The sequence below is a fragment of the Pseudorca crassidens genome, chromosome 15 (assembly GCF_039906515.1).
Source record: "Pseudorca crassidens isolate mPseCra1 chromosome 15, mPseCra1.hap1, whole genome shotgun sequence".
Classification (NCBI taxonomy): domain Eukaryota; kingdom Metazoa; phylum Chordata; class Mammalia; order Artiodactyla; family Delphinidae; genus Pseudorca; species Pseudorca crassidens.
The window spans coordinates 26,950,505-26,969,572 of NC_090310.1; the positions used below are offsets into that span (position 1 = coordinate 26,950,505).

General features: G+C 45.4%; 1 protein-coding gene and 1 non-coding gene across 4 annotated transcripts in view; both read left to right on the forward strand.

Annotated features, from left to right (window-relative positions):
• PARN (poly(A)-specific ribonuclease) overlaps positions 1-19,068 on the forward strand; it is a 165,619-nt gene that overhangs the window by 94,622 nt on the left and 51,929 nt on the right. For all 3 annotated transcript variants that reach the window (XM_067706582.1, XM_067706583.1, XM_067706584.1), the window contains exon 22: positions 17,613-17,802. In XM_067706582.1, coding sequence (XP_067562683.1) covers positions 17,613-17,802 — 190 coding nt within the window. The remainder of the gene's footprint in view (positions 1-17,612; positions 17,803-19,068) is intronic.
• TRNAR-UCU (transfer RNA arginine (anticodon UCU)) lies at positions 2,215-2,286 on the forward strand. Its single transcript has one exon. It is a non-coding gene; the product is annotated as a tRNA-Arg (tRNA).

The window sequence follows — 19,068 nt, forward strand, 5'->3', positions numbered from 1 at the left end:
TAAACATCTTTGTGCATTAAAAATTAGTCCTCATTTCAGATTGTTTTCATAGACTGGTTTCCTAAAAGAGGAATACTAGGTCAAAGGGTGTGCTCCTCTCATTCAGACAGAACACCCACTGACAAGTCAGTGGACCTGTCTGCTGAAGATGGCACATGGAAGGGACCAACACCATCGCCTGTGTTCCCTGCTTCGGAGAACAGCTAGCAGACCAGGTGGCGAGTGCCTGGTCGCTTCCTTGACATCATTCTTCCTGGTTGGTAGGGTGACCAAGATGCCTCGGGTCTGAATGCCAGCTCCTCTCCTTATACTAGTTGCATTACTTCAGGCTAGTCGTTCAACAGATTGCTGTTTTCTCTAGAGAGTGATGGTAGCAGAGCCTACTAGGGTACCATATGGGATGTAGTCTCAGGAGGTGGTAACTGCAGCTCTAGGGGCAGGTGGCCTCTGCTGCTCAAAGCTCACCCAGTCCCTGGTCCAGATCATTTGGTAGATGAGCTGATGGATGCAAGGTGACCACTTCACTTTGGCCGAGAAATACTTGTCAGGTGAATGAGGGTCAGGCTGTGAGCTTACAGGACAGGATTCCCACCTTCCCATTATGACCACAGGTATGCAGAGAAAGAGGGGTATTATCACCCCTTTCAGACAGATTGATTTGAACTGTGGGAGCACACCCTCTCAGCTGAGGCTACCCTCGTCTTTCCTTGCTCATACGTGATACATCCATTTCTGTCACCTTCGCAGGAGAAAATAGATAACTGCATTACCCTTTTCTCACACCGGTCAGCTCTTTCCAGGATTGCTCCTATTCACGAAGAACTAACAGGTCCGTGAGTGTCGTGTGTGCATTGAGAGTATGAGTTGTCTTGTGTAAACCACTCGTGAACATGACATTTACCACCTGGGTGCCAAGAAGAGGAGTCAGGGGTTTCTTTCCCCTTTTGGTGCTCACACTACCCCAGAAAGAATGGGTCGTTCATTCAGTTAATATTTATTACAAAGGGCCTCTGTGGGAGGAGGCTATTCTTAAACTCCACAAAGTACCCCTAACACCAAAGGGGAGCAGACAGGATGCTCAAGGGCACCTGGGGGGGCAGTGCAGTGGGGAGAGAGGAGGGGAGCGCAGCGGGGAGCGCGAGTTGGCATTTCTCTGCAGTCTCGTGTTTTATTTAAACCATCGTTGCAAATTTGAAAAATTCCACTCTATAATACATCCATTTTATTTTAATATTAAAATGTTTTAAATGACCAGATTAATTATTTAACTTTTCTCCCTGCTCTCCAGTAAAATCCATGCTCTGGGACGTCAAGCCACAGTTATTCAGTGGCATGTAATCATCGCAAGCCCCAGGCTGCTGTGAAGCAGAGAGAAATAGCTGTGTTAGATACTCTCTGTGGGAGAAATATCAGTGGTGACATAAAGTGACTGGAGCATGTTCCTATCTAGAAGGACTAGCTGGGGTCTGTGCGCTCAGAGGATGGGCACAAAGGCCTGGGTTATGTATTCACTCGGTTGCAACTAGAGAAGCATCATAAAATTTTTAAACTTGCATGAATTCAAATGTACTCATTGGGGAAATTATTTTCTCGGTAGTGAGACTGGTTTTGCTTGTCAGTCCACTCAGTGAAAGTGAGTGAGTCGGTGATGAAATGGGAGCTAGGGATCCTGCTTTTCCCACGAGAATATCCATTCTCAAGTTCCGCCTGTCGGGTGACCCCTGCCGATTAGAAATTTAAGTGTGCTCACCCACGTGTGTCTTCAGTAACCTGGTCCTCACATGCAAGCCTGGTGTGCAAGAGGAGAATCAGCGGAGTGCTCTGACACTGGAGGGAAAAACAGCCACATTGGATGCTGGCATGACACCTCCAAAGGGAATTTTCAAGGGTAACTTTGACTAAACGTGGTTTTCACCTTTAGCCTCCCTGCCTGTCTTCTCCACACAGACACACTGTTGCACACATGCTGTTGCAACTCCACCGTGCTAGGTGCTTTCCCTGAAATGACCTGTGGACAGCACCTCAGCTCAAGGACAAGGCAACAGTTGCCCAGAGAGGTGAAGTGGGAGCCCAGTGGTAGGACTTTCCAGCCCCAGAGTGTACACTCATTCCATCGGGCCTTTCTGCTCCTACAGTTGTATTAAAATCTTTTAAATCATGAATTGCTCAAAAAGAAATTTTTTATTTTTAATTTAAATAATCTCAACAGGGAGTTCCCTGGCAGTCCAGTGGATAGGACTCGGCACTTCTACTGCCGTGGCCTGGGTTCAATCCCTGGTCAGGGAACTAAGATCCTGCAAGCCACACAGTACAGCCAAAAAAAAACCCAACGGCATTTAGTCCAGACTTGCAGAGAACCAAGTTACAGGGTCTGCCTGTGCTTTTTTTGGCGACAGCAGTGAATCCCGGCTGCGCTCTGGCCTGAGCTGGAGAAGAGCGGGCCGAGATTGGAGTGAATTTTGCACCACGACCGTGACTTTCAGGCTGCACTCAGATAGCTGTTCCCCATGTGTGCGTCAGCCCCAGGGTGGGCTTGTGGGGCAAGTGTGCGCCTGGATCTTGGGAGAAGGCATTACGCGGCATTCCAACTGCCCTCTGGGGATTCTCACTGCTCCTGCTTTAGTAAAATGTGGCAGGTTGCCTGGCAACCCCCAGCTGGTGGGGATTTTTTTCTACCTACTTTAGGAAAAAGCCCTCTATCAGCTCTTGGCTGACTACTCAGGGCGGAGTAGGAGATAAACTTGGCTCTGCAAGCCGACTTTCTCCTTTATTTTTCACACCTCTGCCTGCATCTTAACATTCGCTCTCTCCTCTGTTCTCATTTGTCTATCATTTGAAGGTAGAAGCTGGACAGTTTGCCTCCCAAATCAAGTCCTGAGGGGGATTGGTTACCGAAAACATGTTCTTTTTTTACATTAGTCAAAATTGTTTCATTTGTGAGTCAGACCCGTGGACCGTTGCACTGAGTGTGTTGTATATAGCCATGCACCTCCGTGCTGCTGATTTGGTTTTGACAGAAGGATCCAGTTATAGCCTTAGAAGGAAGCGTGGCTTGTGCATTTCCTGTTGGTGAAGGCCTCTAACTGCTGCCCTAACCTGGTGCGGGACCAGTCTGTCTGTGAGTGCCCTGCAGAAACGTGGTTTGTAGAGCTTTGCAGCTCTGTCCCATGCAAGTTGCTGTCAAATACTCATATTTTTTCTTCATTGAAATCATAGCATAATGCTATGCAAAGGCAGGATTAGTAAATTCATTCATTAAACTTAAGTTTACATGCTTTAAAATGAGACTTTACTTATGTTAGAGGCATTAGATGTGGGACTGCACAGTTATCATTTAAAGGGTGATAATATTTTTCTAGGGAAAAATAAAAGTAGAGAGTACTTTAAAATCCCTGAACGCTCCGTTATCAATCAGAAAGCATTCTGTGTTCTGCTCTACCGATGCATGACCTTCAAAAGTTGTTCAATTTCCTAATTTGTGTTAAGCATTTTGATGTTGTCGGAAGCTCTTGAGCCTTTGGGAATTTTAAGATGTAATGTTATAAAATACACCAAAATACTTTAAAGCAGGGGTCCCCAGGTCCCCGGTCCTTGGCCTGTTAGGAACCGAGTGGCACAGCAGGAGGTGAGCGGTGGGCAAGTGAGCCAAGCTTCATCTGCCGCTCCCCATGGCTCCCCATGGCTCCCCATCGCTCGCATCACTGCCTGAACCATACCCCCCACCCCACCCCCGTCCGTGGAAAAATTGTCTTCCACGAAACCAGCCCCTGGTGCCAGAAATGTTGGGGACCACTGCTTTAAAGTGTAGCAGTATAACAACACTTGCCACTGTATTCAGTTTCTTTTTTCATGTAAGTGTTTTAAAATGTAACACTTGACTCTTGTTTTCTAACCAGTCGATTTTCCATTGGATGTCCAAAACACACAAAAAGATCTACATTTACTTCTCCTTAGGATGTAGAAACCAAAATGACTGTTCAGAACAATGTAGAGATCTTAACAACTTCAGACAGGAAAGTTGACCAATGCCAGTATCAATTAAAAAAGAAAATCTGCCTTATTCTCCTGCTGGCACAATATTTCACAGGTTCTTTAAATGTTCAGGAGTGGTGAAAAACTTGTTACTTCTCTGAATTTGGGGAGTTGCCATCTTCTGAAAGCACTTCCTCACCGAATGGGAGAAGCGCACTCTCTGGCCGCCTCTCGGGCAGGCATGCTCTCCCCTCCCCCTTCCTCTCCCCATCCCTCTCTTCGTCCCTCTCTCTCCTATCTTTCCATCCCGCAGTCTCCTGTGTATGTATGTGCTTGACACTGAGCTGCTTCAGCTGCTTTTGGCAGCTTAACATGCTTGTGTCAGACCCGAACGTTGCCTGTAGGTCTGACCACTGATGATGGCAGCGACCACCTCCCATAACAGGGAGACAGACTTAAGGATGAAGAAAATAAAGAGGTGGATTAGTCTTCTTAAACTCCTAAAGCCCATAGGGAAATGGTTTGGTGACTTAAAAGGAGAAAAATAATACAAGTGTAGAATGAATGTGTTAAAAGCCAAGATGGGGTGGGACTTTAAAAACCAAAGTAATCCTTACTCAGTTTTGTGCTGCCCCTTTGGCCTGTTTGGTGATCTGTAGGGTTTTACTGTGTGGTCTACAGACAGAACCCACCAGTGAAATAAATTAGCTGCTGGGCACATAGTGTCAGCAAAGGCAAAGAGTAAAACTGATGTGGAAAATAAGGCTAACTTCGTCATTCTTTATTTCCTCATTGGAGAAGCTTGTGATTCTTTCTGTATACTTTTCTGAAGTCAGACATTGCCAGTTATAACAAATACCTTGCATTGTCCCAAGGCAACCTGTGGTCTGAAGAGCAGATTTCATTGCTTTTGTTATGAATCGATTCTCTCTCCATAGAGGCTGGACACAGTGCCAGTGAGGCTCCATGCAGGCACCAAGGAGGCTGGCCTGAGTGTTAAAGGAGGTTGTGTTGGCATTTTTTTCCTCAACTTTTTGGTGGTAACAGATCACATGCGGGGTGTCCTGGAGACACTGAAGAGGCGAGTCACGTTTGAGGCAGATTTCAGGAGGTTCTGCATCTCTAGATGGATTGCAGGGGTGGGGAGCGGGGAAGAGAACAAGGCAGGACTAGGAAGAGGGCTCTTTTCATAGGTAGCATCATGGTGCCATCCTGAGAACCCTGAGAGGTTCCAGATTGGTAGCGTGGCAGAGAAGGGTTAACGAGAACCATAGACGGAGTTGTCTATATGGACAGTTTATATGGAATTTCTGTGACTCCTTACTAGGTTGCGAGAGGCCAGTTTGCTTCTGGGGACTGATACCCTCCTTCCCAGGGGTAATGACTCACCCTGCAGGTAAGATAGCTCAGCCCTGCCTGGCTGATAAAGGCCTGTCATTCTCATTCTCTCCCCAGGCCCCCTCCTTCCCTCCTGGGTTTCACTTGGTTAATGAATAAGCCTAGTCATGAGCTGTAAGTAAATTCTTTTATCAAATGAAAACCACATCAAAACATCCACAGAGAGACATTTAATGAAAGTGTAAATATTGCAGTACAGCATCTCCCGTATCTGGTTGGCTTATACACAAACAGACTTTAAGCTTTTCACCTATTGAAACCTTTAAGTCTGAAAATATGCTGCTCTGTGAGGCTTTTTGTAAACATGGTCTTGGGACCTGGAGAAAAGTTGGTGCATTTATGTGTTATCACAATAGCACTAATATTGTGGCAGATTTAATGCTTCATAAACAGCTCAAACTGCCAAGGTTAACAGTCCAAAAGTGTGGTGTTGGTGTGTGTGGGGACATTTATATTTGGTGTATATTCGTGTCTGGCATCTGAAACATCGCTCACGAGAACCAGTGAACCCTTAACTCTGACTGCAGACCCGGCCACTACCTCGAGCCAGCAGTTCAGTTTACACACTGGCTCTGGTTGGTGAATAGGTTGTGTCCTAAAAGTTCTTTTGTTGACTAACCTTTTAGAACACAAAGCGCATTGTGGCACAGAAATGCCACTTTGAATGGTGGGTGTCAGTGAGCTGTGGCTTGTTTCAAACTTCGAGTCATGGCCCATCAGTGGGTCAGAAAATCAGTGCTAGTTGACGCCAGAATAAAAAAGAAGAGAGAAAAGAAACAGAATAGGAAACATCAGAGTGGGTTGCCTAGAAAAGATAGGTCTTGTTTGGTGACACTGTTGCAACTTAAAACCTACTGGACACTGTATGCCTTTAGAGCACGAAAGGTACCCGTGTAGGGGGAGGTTGTATCAGCAGTGGGTTAAATCTGGCCACTTTCCACTGTCCAGCACTGTGATGTCAGGCAAGGGGCTTAAACCATCTGGGTCTCTGTTTTGTCATACTCAAAATAGGGCTGTTTTGTAGAGGTACGATTAGAGATGAAAGAGTGTATGTTAGGATTAATATATTAGGATATCATAGAACATAACGGTAATATATTAGGATTAGAGCTAATACAGCATCTGGTGCATGGCAACCTGTCTGTAAACCATGATTATTATTTATTTGTACTCTTTTGTGGTATATGTAGACCTTAAAGATACTGTCATAAAATAGTATAACTAAAACATGTACTGTTTAGTCTTCCCTAGAGTATAATTTATTCAGTGTTCCTGACATTTAGGATCTGCCATTTCACACATTCTAGGAGGAGATCTTTGATTTTACTTTAAATTATTCCTGTGTAGTTGAGACATCAATCTTAATTTTTTCCCATGAAGTGTGAAGAATGTTGCAAATTGCCTTAGGTCTTTCAGCTGTCTGTCAAATGCGTCAATACCATTAAGTATGGAATTGCTTCCCAGCTCCCTATTGTAAGTTGTGTGTTTTCGTCTTTATTTAAAAAACAAAAAAAGGTATTCTCTGTCTTTTTCTTAAAGTGACTCTCAATTCTAAACTTTTTGGAACTCCATCTGCTCCTGTTTGACTCCATCATAAGATCATTCTTACCTCCTGCACATCACTACCCCATCTTTTAAGGAGCTGTGTCAGCATTTATGAAAACCTTTTTTTGTCTGGCTTGGGTTTAGAGCAGCAGCTGTGTTGACAGCTTTGAGGGGCAGGTTAAAAGTGTCGTCGGAAGCCTGGCATCAAAGTCTGGGAGGTGAGGATTCAAATCCAGCTCTGCCAGTTCATTATCTTGGCCCTCTGCAGGTTACTCAACCTCTCTCAGCCTCTGTTTCCGTGTCTGTAAAAACAAGAGGTCCTGCCCACCTTGTGGGGTTGCTTTGAGGAGAAAAATAGCACGGGTGGATTGGTAACTTTGCCTAGAAGGCTGCTGTCTCCAGCTGGGTCCTCGTAAGTCACAACTCCACAGCCTTTTCTGCCCTTCCTGTCCCGGCCTCAGCTCTGGGGCTCTCGGGAAGACCCACTCCCTTTACCCAAAAACAGCCAGCTTCCGGGTGGGGCTTCCTACCCCAGATTCATCGAGCTCTGCACCTGCTCCTCCCTTCTCTCGGAAGTGGGGTCCCCACGCGTGCTCTGGGCCCCGTTTCCTCTCCAGGCCTTTCGATGTCCCTTATCCTCAGGCCCACCTGCTGCTTCTTCCAACAGTGAGAAAACCTGCTGAATCTAATCCATCTTTTCAAAAGGACTCCTAGAACCCAGTTCCCTTTGCTCCCCGTGACTTCTTTCCTTTTACAAATTCCAGTGGTCTGGATTCATCACCCTAGCCATCGTGCCCTCTCATTTAGCCGAGGTCCCCGGTGACCTCCGTGCCATAAAGCCCCGGAGCCCCTGTCTCCTCTTGCGTGGTTGCTCAGTACATTGACCCACCCTTCCTTCCTGGGCTCCACAGCCCGAGACTTTCTAAGTTAGTCCCCTCCTCTTGGGCCCACAGCGTCCCAGGCTCCCCTGCCTGCTCCTCCCCATCTATAAGGTGATTAAATGTTTGCTGTTCCTCAGAGTTCCACTAGGACTTCTTTTCTTACTCCACGCCTTCTCCATTCCCATTCCTGTTTTCCCCTTCAGTTGCAGTGATCTTGTAGGAACACACATCAGATCACACTCGCACCCTCCTGGTGACTAAAACCCCACGGTGGCTCCCTGTGCACTTAGCCGGAGCCCTGGGGGCGTGTCCATCATTCCGGCTTCACCTCAGGTCCTCCCCGCTCCCTCTTTAGTCTCCACTGTTAAGGTCGTGTTTCAGTTCCTCAGTCAAGACTGTGTCTCCTCACTCAGATAGCTCACTCGGTGTTCCTTCTGCCTGGAACACGCTTCCCTACCCCCAGTGTCTTTGACACTGTCTGCTCTCCCAGCCTTCGGTCTCAGGAAAGGCTGAATGTCTTTTCCTTAGGGAAACGGTCCCTGTGTCCTGGGCTTGACAAGCTAGCTCCCGCTGGAAACTCCAGAGTGCTTTTCTAACCCTCAGCACACGTGTGGGGCTCTGTGCCCTGTCCTTCCCTCCTGGCGAATACAAGGACCAGGTCTCTGATTCAGCCCCAGTTGCCCATGCATAGAAGATGGTGTGTTTGTTCATGAATGAATGGATAGATGAATAAATGAACAAGTGAGAATTTCATACATTAGCGTCTGTGTTCACAAACAGGTGGAAGGGTGAATAAATGAACAAGCAAGAACTAAATACATTTGTTTGTAAAGCAGTCAGCACAGCTCTTATATATAGTAAGTACTCAATAAATGGTAGCTTTATTTCTTCTTAATCGACTTTTCAGCTGGGAACCATGAAAAGAAAAAAGAAAAAAAAAAAACCCACTCAGGCTGGTTAATGCGAGCAGTGCTCCTTGGTGACACCCTTCAGTAAAAGTGGAGGCAGGTGGCAGAGGCCGTGGGAGCGAGAGCTTAAGCAGCAGCTTCTTTCCCACAGTCAACCTCGTGCTCCTCCTCATGCTGAAATCATCATTTCTCACCTCGATTCCTGCCTCCCTGGTGCTCCGCTACCAATCCTTTCTGTTCCTTTCCTCCTCCTCTAGATTGTAAGCTTATTCCGGGCAGGGACCATCTCTTCCCTTCCTCCACGCGCCGGTGCCCAGCACAGTACCTGGAGCCAGTGTTTGTGGAATGAATGAATGAGATGCACGTTTCAGAAGCGGACTATGGTGTTGCCAGGAGAGTTAGTGAAAATTAATTGACTAAGTTTGGTCTTAGTTCAATTTTTAAAAATTATAGTTCAGACTTTTTGATTTTATACTTGTCCAGTATGGTTGACGTATCGGTTCCTGTATTTTCCACGTTTTTGCATGGGAAAGACCCCAATTCTAAATGATAGCAGTATCGCGTGAGCTTTGCAGACTCAGGTCTGTGAGGCCCCCCTCACTTCTCGCCCCCCAGTGTGTGATGAGCTATACAGCTTGCTGAATCTGTTTTACTGTAGAATATCTTATGTGGCTTAGACACCGTTCTTTTAGTCTGAACCGTTTGTTTTGTGATCTAACAGCCACAGCCTCATTACTTAGGCCCCTACCGTGTGCCAAGCCCTGTGCTGAGAGCTCTGTGTATGTACTCTCTGCCCTTCCTAATAGCTTTCTGAGGTCGGTAGATACGCCCGTTTTATGGATAAAGAAAGGGAAGCCCAGGGAGGCAGGTGACTTGCCTCAGGCAAGTTAAAATCGGGGGCAGGATTTGAACCTAGGCCACTGTGGCCTTGGAACCTGTGGTTTTCCCATTTGACTTCGTTGCCTCCCTTTGTGTAGATTTTAAGTAAATGTCACCATGTCTACACGTCAGCCTTTGTCCAGTTTGTGGAGAGTGTTTTCTTCTCCACATCTTTAGCTTTTTTTTTTTTTTCTGCTACACCACATGGCTTGTGGGATTTTAGTTCCCCAACCAGGGATCGAACCTGGGCCCTCGGCAGTGAGAGCGTGGAGCCCTAACCACTGGACCGCCAGGGAATTCCCATCCACTTCCTTGGCCTTAATTAGAGACTCTGAGGTGAAATGAGGTGTGGGAGCCGTGAGCAGAATGAGGGGGTGACGTGGAGAGGGCACGGAGTCGTAGGCGTGACTTGTATGTGGCGGAACCAGGACGGGACCCACTTCCTCTCCGGGCGCCTGTTGAGTTTGCTCTGGTCCTTATCCGTCACAGGGCTCACAGCACCTGCCCGCACAGTACCAACCACCCAGTGCCGGGGAGTACGAGCCCGGTTCTGTGAACGCTCAGCTGTTCTTGCTCTCACACTCTGCCCTTCACATCTTTTTAAGCATCGTGGCCTGAGCTTGCTCCCTTGGCCTTAGTGCATTTCATTTCCTGAGTGTCTCCTGCATGTCAGGTGCTGTGATAGAGGCTTGGGGAAAGCAGAAGTGAATGAACCCATTTCCCTTCTGCCTCTTACTCCATTATTTCCGCTGTGCTCTTTACAGTGCTTGGATCTCTTTCATGTGCCTTAGTTTTCACTCTTTAGCCTTACTACTTTATTTTTTTATTTCTATTTATTTTTTTGGCTGTGGTGCAAGGCTTGTGGTATCTTAGTTCCCCGACCAGGGATCAAACCCAGGCCCTCAGCAGTGAAAGTGCAGAGTCCTAACCACTGGACCGCCAGGGAATTCCCTAGCCTTAGTACTGTACAAACAAACAACCAAGCAACCCTTTATTGGATAAGTATGCAATGTACGAAGAGCAAGGGACAAGGAATCACAAGCCCTGGGTCCTGACCATGTGCCCGGGGCAGGTGCATTGGCCTCGCCGAGTCTGCTGTCAAGGGCCGTTGCCATTTCTTTCCCAGCGTTGCTGTGAGGCTCAGGTGTGGCAATGTGCACAGACTGCTCCTGCCCAGGGGAGCCTGCCCTTCAGAGTCAGAGCCAGCTCTTGTTTCCAGCCCAGGATTCTTCATCTGCTGAACCACCCTTCCTCATGGAATTTTTCACTGAAGATGTTGTGAATATGTATCCTGGTTCTGGCTTTCTTCTCTTGAGTAGAAACAAGCTGACAGCAAGTACAAAAGCTGTGTTTCTTCCCTCCTTCCACAATGTCAGATGAAATTCCTGCCAAAGTACCATGGTAGAGCCCAGGCGCTACACGGATGAATAAGCTAAGGTCCCTTCCCTCCAAGAGCGCCTGGGTAAACGTGGGGAAAGAGTCAGCGTTGAAGTGAGGGCTGGACCAAGCTAAAGGCCCTGACGTCCTCTAGCAGGTTTGCACTTTATCTTGAAGACTCTGCAGGGTTTTACAGAAGACAATGGACTGGCAAGGGTAAAATAGGGCTGTTGTCTCCTGGGCGGGCTCGCCCGCTCTCACCTCTTGGGCACCCTGGAAATAGCTGTACTGCACGTGCTTCTGACAGACCACCGATTCCTGTGTGCACCTTAGTATCCGCCTAGTTCTTTGTGTGGGTTGAGGGGAGATACACCCAAGATCAGTTTTTTTGAACACAGGCAAATGTTCTTAGTGACCATTATTAGGGTTGAGTGTTTTTGTAAAGTTAGTTCTCCCGTAGAATCTGAGATAAAACCCTCCATTCTCTCTCTGGGAAAAGTCAGAAAATGGTCATGCTGTTGAAAACCCAGAGTTGATCAAATTATATGGAATATGAGAAAACTTCTGAATCTGGTATGTTCACATGTAAATAAGCAAGCAAACACAAAGCTATGTTTTGTGTTTGGTGTGGGGTGAAAACCTGGTGTGGGGTGAAAACCCAGAATGAGGGCACAGTGGTGCAGGGCCCCAGGCTGGCGGCTGAGGGAGGGGTCAGGAGAGGTCGTGAAGGGTGTCAGAAGTGGGCACCGTAGAGCATTAAAGCACACGTTGGTGGGTAGGGTGTAGGGTTTGTGTCTGCAAAGCTGGCAGAGGCCACTGTCAGCACACGTCACTTCGGGTGGGCGGTTAACATACCAGGTTATCACGGAGAGATTCCTTCTGCTTTTTTCATAACTGTTGTATGGAGAGGTGGACAGACTCTGAGTCTCTTGCAGACAGAGGCATTTGCCTGTGTTAACTCTAAATGACACGGTCTGGGACGCTTCCAGTGCACATGGTGTCATGAAAAGAATGTAGCTTTGGTTTGGATCCCAACACTTGTCATCTTTGAGACCTTGAACTAGTCACTTCTTCTGAGCTTCAGTGTCCTTATCTACAGAGTCAGGATAATCCTTACAGGATTTTTCCATACCTGGCAGAATAAGTAACCAATAAATATTTCTCTTTCTTGTAACCATTGGATTGATAAGCATTATAGGTAATTCCCTTAGAAACTGACTGAGAACCTGATGTTGGCTGTGGGTAGCCACTGCAGAAAATGTGGGACTAACGGTGTGTGACTGCTTCTGAAGTTTCCTGATGCTCCCCCCACCCCACCCCCTCCAGCAGTTGCTGCAGCAAAGTGATTGCAGCCGCTTAATAACCAGGCTGCACAAATGTCCTCAGCCTCCCTCGGAAGGTCTGAGAAGCCTGGCGTTTCAGCAGCCGTGATTGTTTGCAGCACACGGACCATTCAGGGACACCTCCTTATCACTGAAGACATTGAAACTGGAGTAACTCTTACCTTGTCTTACAGAGCCCTTCTAACTTAGTCTCAGAAATGGCCCTTAGGAGTTGGACAGTGTAAAACAACAGCAAAACTAAACAATTTGTTTAAAATGTAATGAACGTCTGTGAAACCACCACTCAACCAAAGAGCTAAAATATTGTTAATAAGTTACAGTTACCTGTTGTTCCTCCCCATCTCATCCCCCTGATCCCCTGTGGGTGGCAGTCACTCTTCTGAAAGTCATGCTGATCATTTTCTTGCTTTTTTGGTTCTCTCTCTCCCCCTCTCTCTCTCCCCCGCTCTCTCCTTCCCCTGACCTCCCCCCACCCCCCTTCGCCCTCCCTCTCCCTTTCCCTCTACAGATCTACAAAATGATACCTTATTGTGCTCCTGATTTGCCTTTGCCTGAGGTTGAGCAACTCTTTATATAATTATTGGCGTTATATGCTCCCTTTTCTGTGAAACGACTATGAATGCTTTTCGTGTCCTTTCCCCATTTTTCTGTTAGGTGTTCTCTTACTGATTTGTAGGCATTTTTATGTATTCTGGTACTAATCCTCCATCAGTTGTATGTGTCACAAATATCTTCTCCCAGTGTGTAGATTGTCTTCCCTCTCTTTAAAGTGTCTTCAGGTGGCCAAGAGTTTTCGTATTAATGTAGCCAAACTTATTGATCTTTTTTTTTAATGCTTAACATTTTTTGTATCTTCATAAATTCTTTCCTACTTCAAGCTCCGGAAGATATTCACTTCTATTTTCTTTTCAAGTTTTCAAAGTTTGCTTTTGACATTTAAGTGCTTCATCCATCTGGAGTTGATTTTTTGGCCTGGTGTGAGTAAGAATCCAATTTCTTTTTTTCTTCCTGTGGATAAACAATTTTTCCAACTTTTCCTTTTGCACAGTGTCATGCTGCCTCTGTCAAAAATCAAAGTTTCACAGATGCATAGGTCTGTTCCTAGGTTCTTCTGTACCACTGGTCAGTTTGTTTATCTCTGTCCCATTACTACACTGTCTTAAGTACTACAGGTTTACAGTAAGCTTTTTAGCTATCAAGGCAAGTCTCCCTTCCTTATTCTTCTTCAGAAATGTTTGGGCTATCATTGGCCATTTGTCTTCCCTTTAAAATTTGGAATCAACCTTTCAAATTCCACAGAATAATTGAGGTGTAATTTATATACAGTGAAATATACACTGTTCTGTTGCCCAGGTCTTCATCTTAACAAATGCACATCATCATGTAACCTCCAACACAATCAAGATACAGGACAGGTCCATCACTCCCAGAATTCCCTCATCCCTTTGGCGGTTGACCTCTTCCCCCAGTCCCTGGCTACCACTGCTCTGTGTTCTGTTGAGGTTTTTTTTTTTTTTAATCTCATTTAAAATTTTTTCATTGTTTTATTAAAACGTTGGAATTTTTTAAACTGAAACTGCATTAAATCTAGAGATAAATTTAGGAAGGACTCTATGTCTTATGTTAAGTGTTCTTGTCCGTGAACATTATGTATCTCTCAACTTAGTTGGAGAGATTTTTTGCTTGACAGTAATGGAAGGGTCTACATTTTTAGAAAAAAATCTCAACATTTTAAGTAGTTCTTTAAAACTCCTCTAAAGGAAGCATTTTATAAGATAATCGTCCATCTAAATGGACACATAAATATACACAAATATATGTCAGACTTGCGGCAGTGTTATGTTTTAGAAAAAAGTCACGTCTTGGTTTCATACCAGCCTTGTTGCTCACCCTATGAGACCATAAGCAAGCTGCTCGGCTCCCCTGATGCTCAGTCTCTTTATCTGTGTGATGACTAGAACATCTCTTCCTCATGGGGTGGTTGTGAAGATTAAATGCACAAAGTGTCGAGACAGCGGACCCGGCACAGTGAAGCCATGGGTGGGTGAGACTGTGGGAGAGGAGCTGCTCTCACTCACCCACAAGGAACCAGGAAGGGCCTTCACCGTGTTTGGTTTTGCAGTGGCTTTCACAAAGTGGCACAGCCAAAAGATGGCCTTGAATCATTTTCCTGACAAATTTGGAAAAGGTTAGTGTTACCAAGCTGCCTGAGCCACGCTGCTTCTGACAGGCGAGCTGGAATCACTGGAGGACACAGCTGACAGCCAATTCATTTTGCTGATTCATCCATTAGAAGGGTGGCTCTGGGCCAGAGCTTGGCTTCCAGATTAAAGGCCGAGAGCTGCAAAGCTGCTGGGACTTGAAGGAATGCTGGTAAATTATTGCCATGTGAAGGCCAGCCGTGGAAAGTGGATTGTTATTTGTTTCCCCCTTTAAGTGATCCTAATTCCAAATGTGCTCAGATAAATTCCCCACCATGGTTAGGGAATTTTTGAAACATTTGTCCATGGGGCTGAGAGCTACGTTACTGGAAACAATCAAATGCTGTTAAGTAGATCATCTTGGCTCCTTTATGACCCTATCATCACCTCTGCTTTCAGGAGGAATGTTGACTCAAGCCTACTCTTTTGCTTGGTAATCCAAATTAAACTCGAGAGAGGCATTATTGCACATGTCATCCCTGTGGGGCACACTTCAAAATCAACCTGCCTGAGTAAGGAATGAAACTTAAAGATGAAAATCCAGGAGATGCTCATTTGCCAACGATCAGGACAGAATAATCATGTAGAACCTGTGGGTTCTCATGTATCGCACTGATAGATGAACCTGTTTTAGTAGGTAGTCTCAAGCTTACAGGAAACTGCATAAAGCTTGCATGTGACAGGGTGAGCTCAAGAGGGTGGAAATTGTGTCTTGTTTTACCAAATATCTAGCATCGTCCCTGGGACAGACATCCAGTGAGCAGCTGCTAGACAGAGGCACCGATGGATGATGTTTGTTGGGTATACAGATTGTGGGGCGGTTAGATAAATGAGCCAAGAAATTCAGAAGTGTAGTCCGTTGAAAGCAAGAAGAGTAACTGTCCTGAGGAATAAGATTTTAAAGAAAGGATCCTGTTTCTGTGGTTCTCTGATCTGAGTGACTTTGGTCGATAGTGTATCTGCAGAGCTGGGTACTTTCTGTTTCCCTCCTTGTAGTGAGTCAGAGCATATGCTGTTTTGAGCTCACATTTCACTAACTCAATCTACTTCCTTGGGATAACGTGAAAGTTCTTTAATACCCTTAGGGTTGTTTTCTTTTCTTTTCTTTTTTTCCTGTTAAACTCTAGAGTGAATATTTGAAAAGTACAGCAAACTTCTTAGTAAAAAAGAATTTTTTTTGAATTTTATTTGTTTTTTTATACAGCAGGTTTTTATTAGTTATCCATTTTATACATATTAGTGTATATATGTCAATCCCAATCTCCCAATTCATCTCACCCCCCCCACCCCACCCCCGCCACTTTCCTCCCTTGGTGTCCATATGTTTGTCCTCTACATCTGTGTCTCTATTTCTGCCCTGCACACTGGTTCATCTGTACCATTTTTCTAGGTTCCACATATATGCGTTAATATACGATATTTGTTTTTCTCTTTCTGACTTACTTCACTCTGTATGACAGTCTCTAGGTCCATCCACGTCTCTACAAAGGACCCAGTTTTGTTCCTTTTTATGGCTGAGTAATATTCCATTGTATATATATGTGCCACATCTTCTTTATCCATTCATCTGTCGATGGGCATTTAGGTTGCTTCCATGACCTGGCTATTGTAAATTGTGCTGCAATGAACATTGGGGTGCATAATGAGAGTAGGTGTCTTTTCTTATTTTTCTTTTTGTTGTTTTATTTTGCTTTGCTCTTTAGATGGCTAAACATTTAGGGCATGACATTCTATAAACTCCTATTGTGCTGAGAAATTTTAGGCAGATCTGGTCCACTTGGAGTGAAGATGGAAGTGTGAGGGGCTGGGTATGTGGGTAGTATCTGCCTCTCATCCGGTTGTCTTTCCCTGTGGTTTAAGGTCTCTGAAGTACTGGAGTCCCTTGTCTAGTTCTTGTGTGTCCGTCACCTCTTGCTGCATTCTGCCATGCCTCATTTACATAATATTTACTGGGAACTACTCTGATCCAAGAACTTTGCTAGAAGTGGGTATACAGAAGTGGGTATACTCTATTTCAGACGTCATGGTGCTTTTGCAGCTGCCCGGGTCCCAAGTCTGGCAGCCCCTGCCAGCATTGCCCGGCTCTTACGGTCTTGCTGCTAGTGTGGGTAATAACCAGTGGCAGTGATAGTGGGCCAGGGAGTGTGTGCTCACACTGCAGAAGCTGGAGCCAGCACATGGCGGCCCATCCTCCCGGTTTCCGTGGGTCCTCACTCCCAGGCCACCTGCACGTTCCATCCCCCACCCTCCAAGAAGGAGGCAGCAAGACGGACCCGGCCTTAGTCAGGCATTAACACCAAAGAGGGAACAAGCTCTAGTTTTCAGGGACTTCTGCCAGAGGCACATTACAGAGAATTAACAGGCTTTCAAAGCAGAAGGAGAAGAGGCAGGTCTCAAGTACTGTGGGAATATCTTGAATCTGCAGAGTCCAAAGTGAAGTGCGGAACGGCAGGCAGGGCCCTGGCCTTAGGGTCGAAGCAGCCTGGTTTTGCCGCCCAGCACTGCCGCTGGCCCACGGTGCGGCCTGCAGCAATCCCCCCGACCTCTGTGCACCTGCTTTCTCATATTCAATAAAGACAATTCTCCCTTGCAAGTGCATTGTGAAGATTAGACATCATGTACGCAAAGCACCGGACACAGACATATGGTAGACCTTTGCTATTTGACACAGTGATCAGCACTGCTGTCAATATTGCTTTTCTTGTCATCTTTATTTTTAACAAAATAAGTGAGGGTTTACAGTTTTCCCTTAGTGGTTTTGTTTTGTTTTTCATTTTCTTACTCTGAAAAGGAGTAATTTTCAGGCCGTAATGCTACCTGCAAATATTCTGAAAATTAACGTTTTGCTCACATCATTCTGGTTATTGAATAGTTTACAGAGCATTTTCACACTGTAAGGGAGATTGAGGAGCAGTGACCGTCTCTTCTCCAGGTGAGAAAACTCAGATGTGGAGAGCCTATGGCCACCTGGCTTCTAAATGGCAGAGCGGGGTTGGGAGTGCAAACCTCACCCCAGGGCTCCTTTGACTACCTCAGTCCACCTTTCTGAAGTGACATCCCTGGGGCTAGGCGAGACTCTTTGATAAGGATTTTTTCTTTTCCTTGTAGCTGTCAATACCAGCAGATATGCAGAGAGCTATCGGATCCAGACCTATGCTGAATATGTGGGGACAAAGCATGAGGAGAAGCAGATCAAGAGAAAGTGGACAGAAGATAGTTGGAAGGAGGTTGAGAGAAAGCGGTTAAACACACAGTGCATCTCCTATGCTTTGCAGAATCACTGTTACCACGCCAATAGGTAAGAGTTCTTGGCTGTCGATTTGAAAGGGCAGCGTCGTTCTAGCAAAGCTCTTCTCGCTGCTTCTTATAGGACTGTAAGTAGTAAATCTGACTTGTGAGAAAGACTTTTTTCTAACTTTTCACATAATATCAGAAGTTACTACTCCATTAATTCCTTCTGTGCTATATAGACCATTTCAGTTAACATTCACAAAACCCTGACGAGGCAGACAAGGGGATACATCTTATTCCCATTTTAGGGGTGAAGAAACAGGGGCTCTCTGACTTGCCCACCATTTAGTAAGAAAGCCAGGGTCAGAGGTGAACTCTTCTGTCTGATCTCTTCCTCTTCCCAGGCTGCCACGTTGCTTCTGGATGAGCTTCTGAACCCCTTTCATAGCCCACGTAGACATTGCACCACATGCCTGCTGTAGAAAGAGAACTTGTTACACACTTCCTTTACTTACCTGTATTCCTACTTTCAGAAGATAAATGCTGGTGATATTTTAGAATCTTTGTGAAACTATAAAACATAGGTATAGAAATTGTGGGGGGGGGAGTTCCTTATAGAAAATTGTAAAGAAGAGAAAAGTGTGAATTAACAAAGAAAAAATTAGCTGTAATCCCACCACCCAGAAGCAACCACTGTTAATATTCTGGATTGCCCTCCCTAATTTTTAAATGGTTTTTTAGAGATTTTTTAAATTGAGGTATAATTAACATACCTCATATTATAACATAATAAAATAAACAGATCTAAAATGTTTAGTTCAAGGAGTTTTAAGTTACATATACACAGGTGACCACCACTGAAAGCAAGATGTAGGACATTTCTATCTCCCCGCCTCAAAATTTTGTTGTGCCCCTTTTCAAGCAACTCCAAGCCCCCAGTGTCCTAAGCAACTATTTCAAATTTCTATCACTGTGGATTAATTTTGATTATTCTTGGAATTTATAAAAAATGGAATCATTTGGTATTATGTTTGGCTTCTTTCACTTAACCTGTTTTTGAAATTCATCCTTAATGTTGTGTGTATCAGGAGTACGTTAATTTTTTTTTTAATATATTTATTTATTTTTGGGTGCGTTGGGTCTTCCTTGCTGTGCGTGGGCTTTCTCTAGTTGCGGTGAGCGGGGGCTACTCTTCGTTGCGGTGCGTGGGCTTCTCATTGCAGTGGCTTCTCTTGTTGTGGAGCATGGGCTCTAGGCACGTGGGCTTCAGTAGTTGCGGCGCTCGGGCTCTAGAGTGTAGGTTCAGTAGTTGTTCCCCGGCATGTGGGATCTT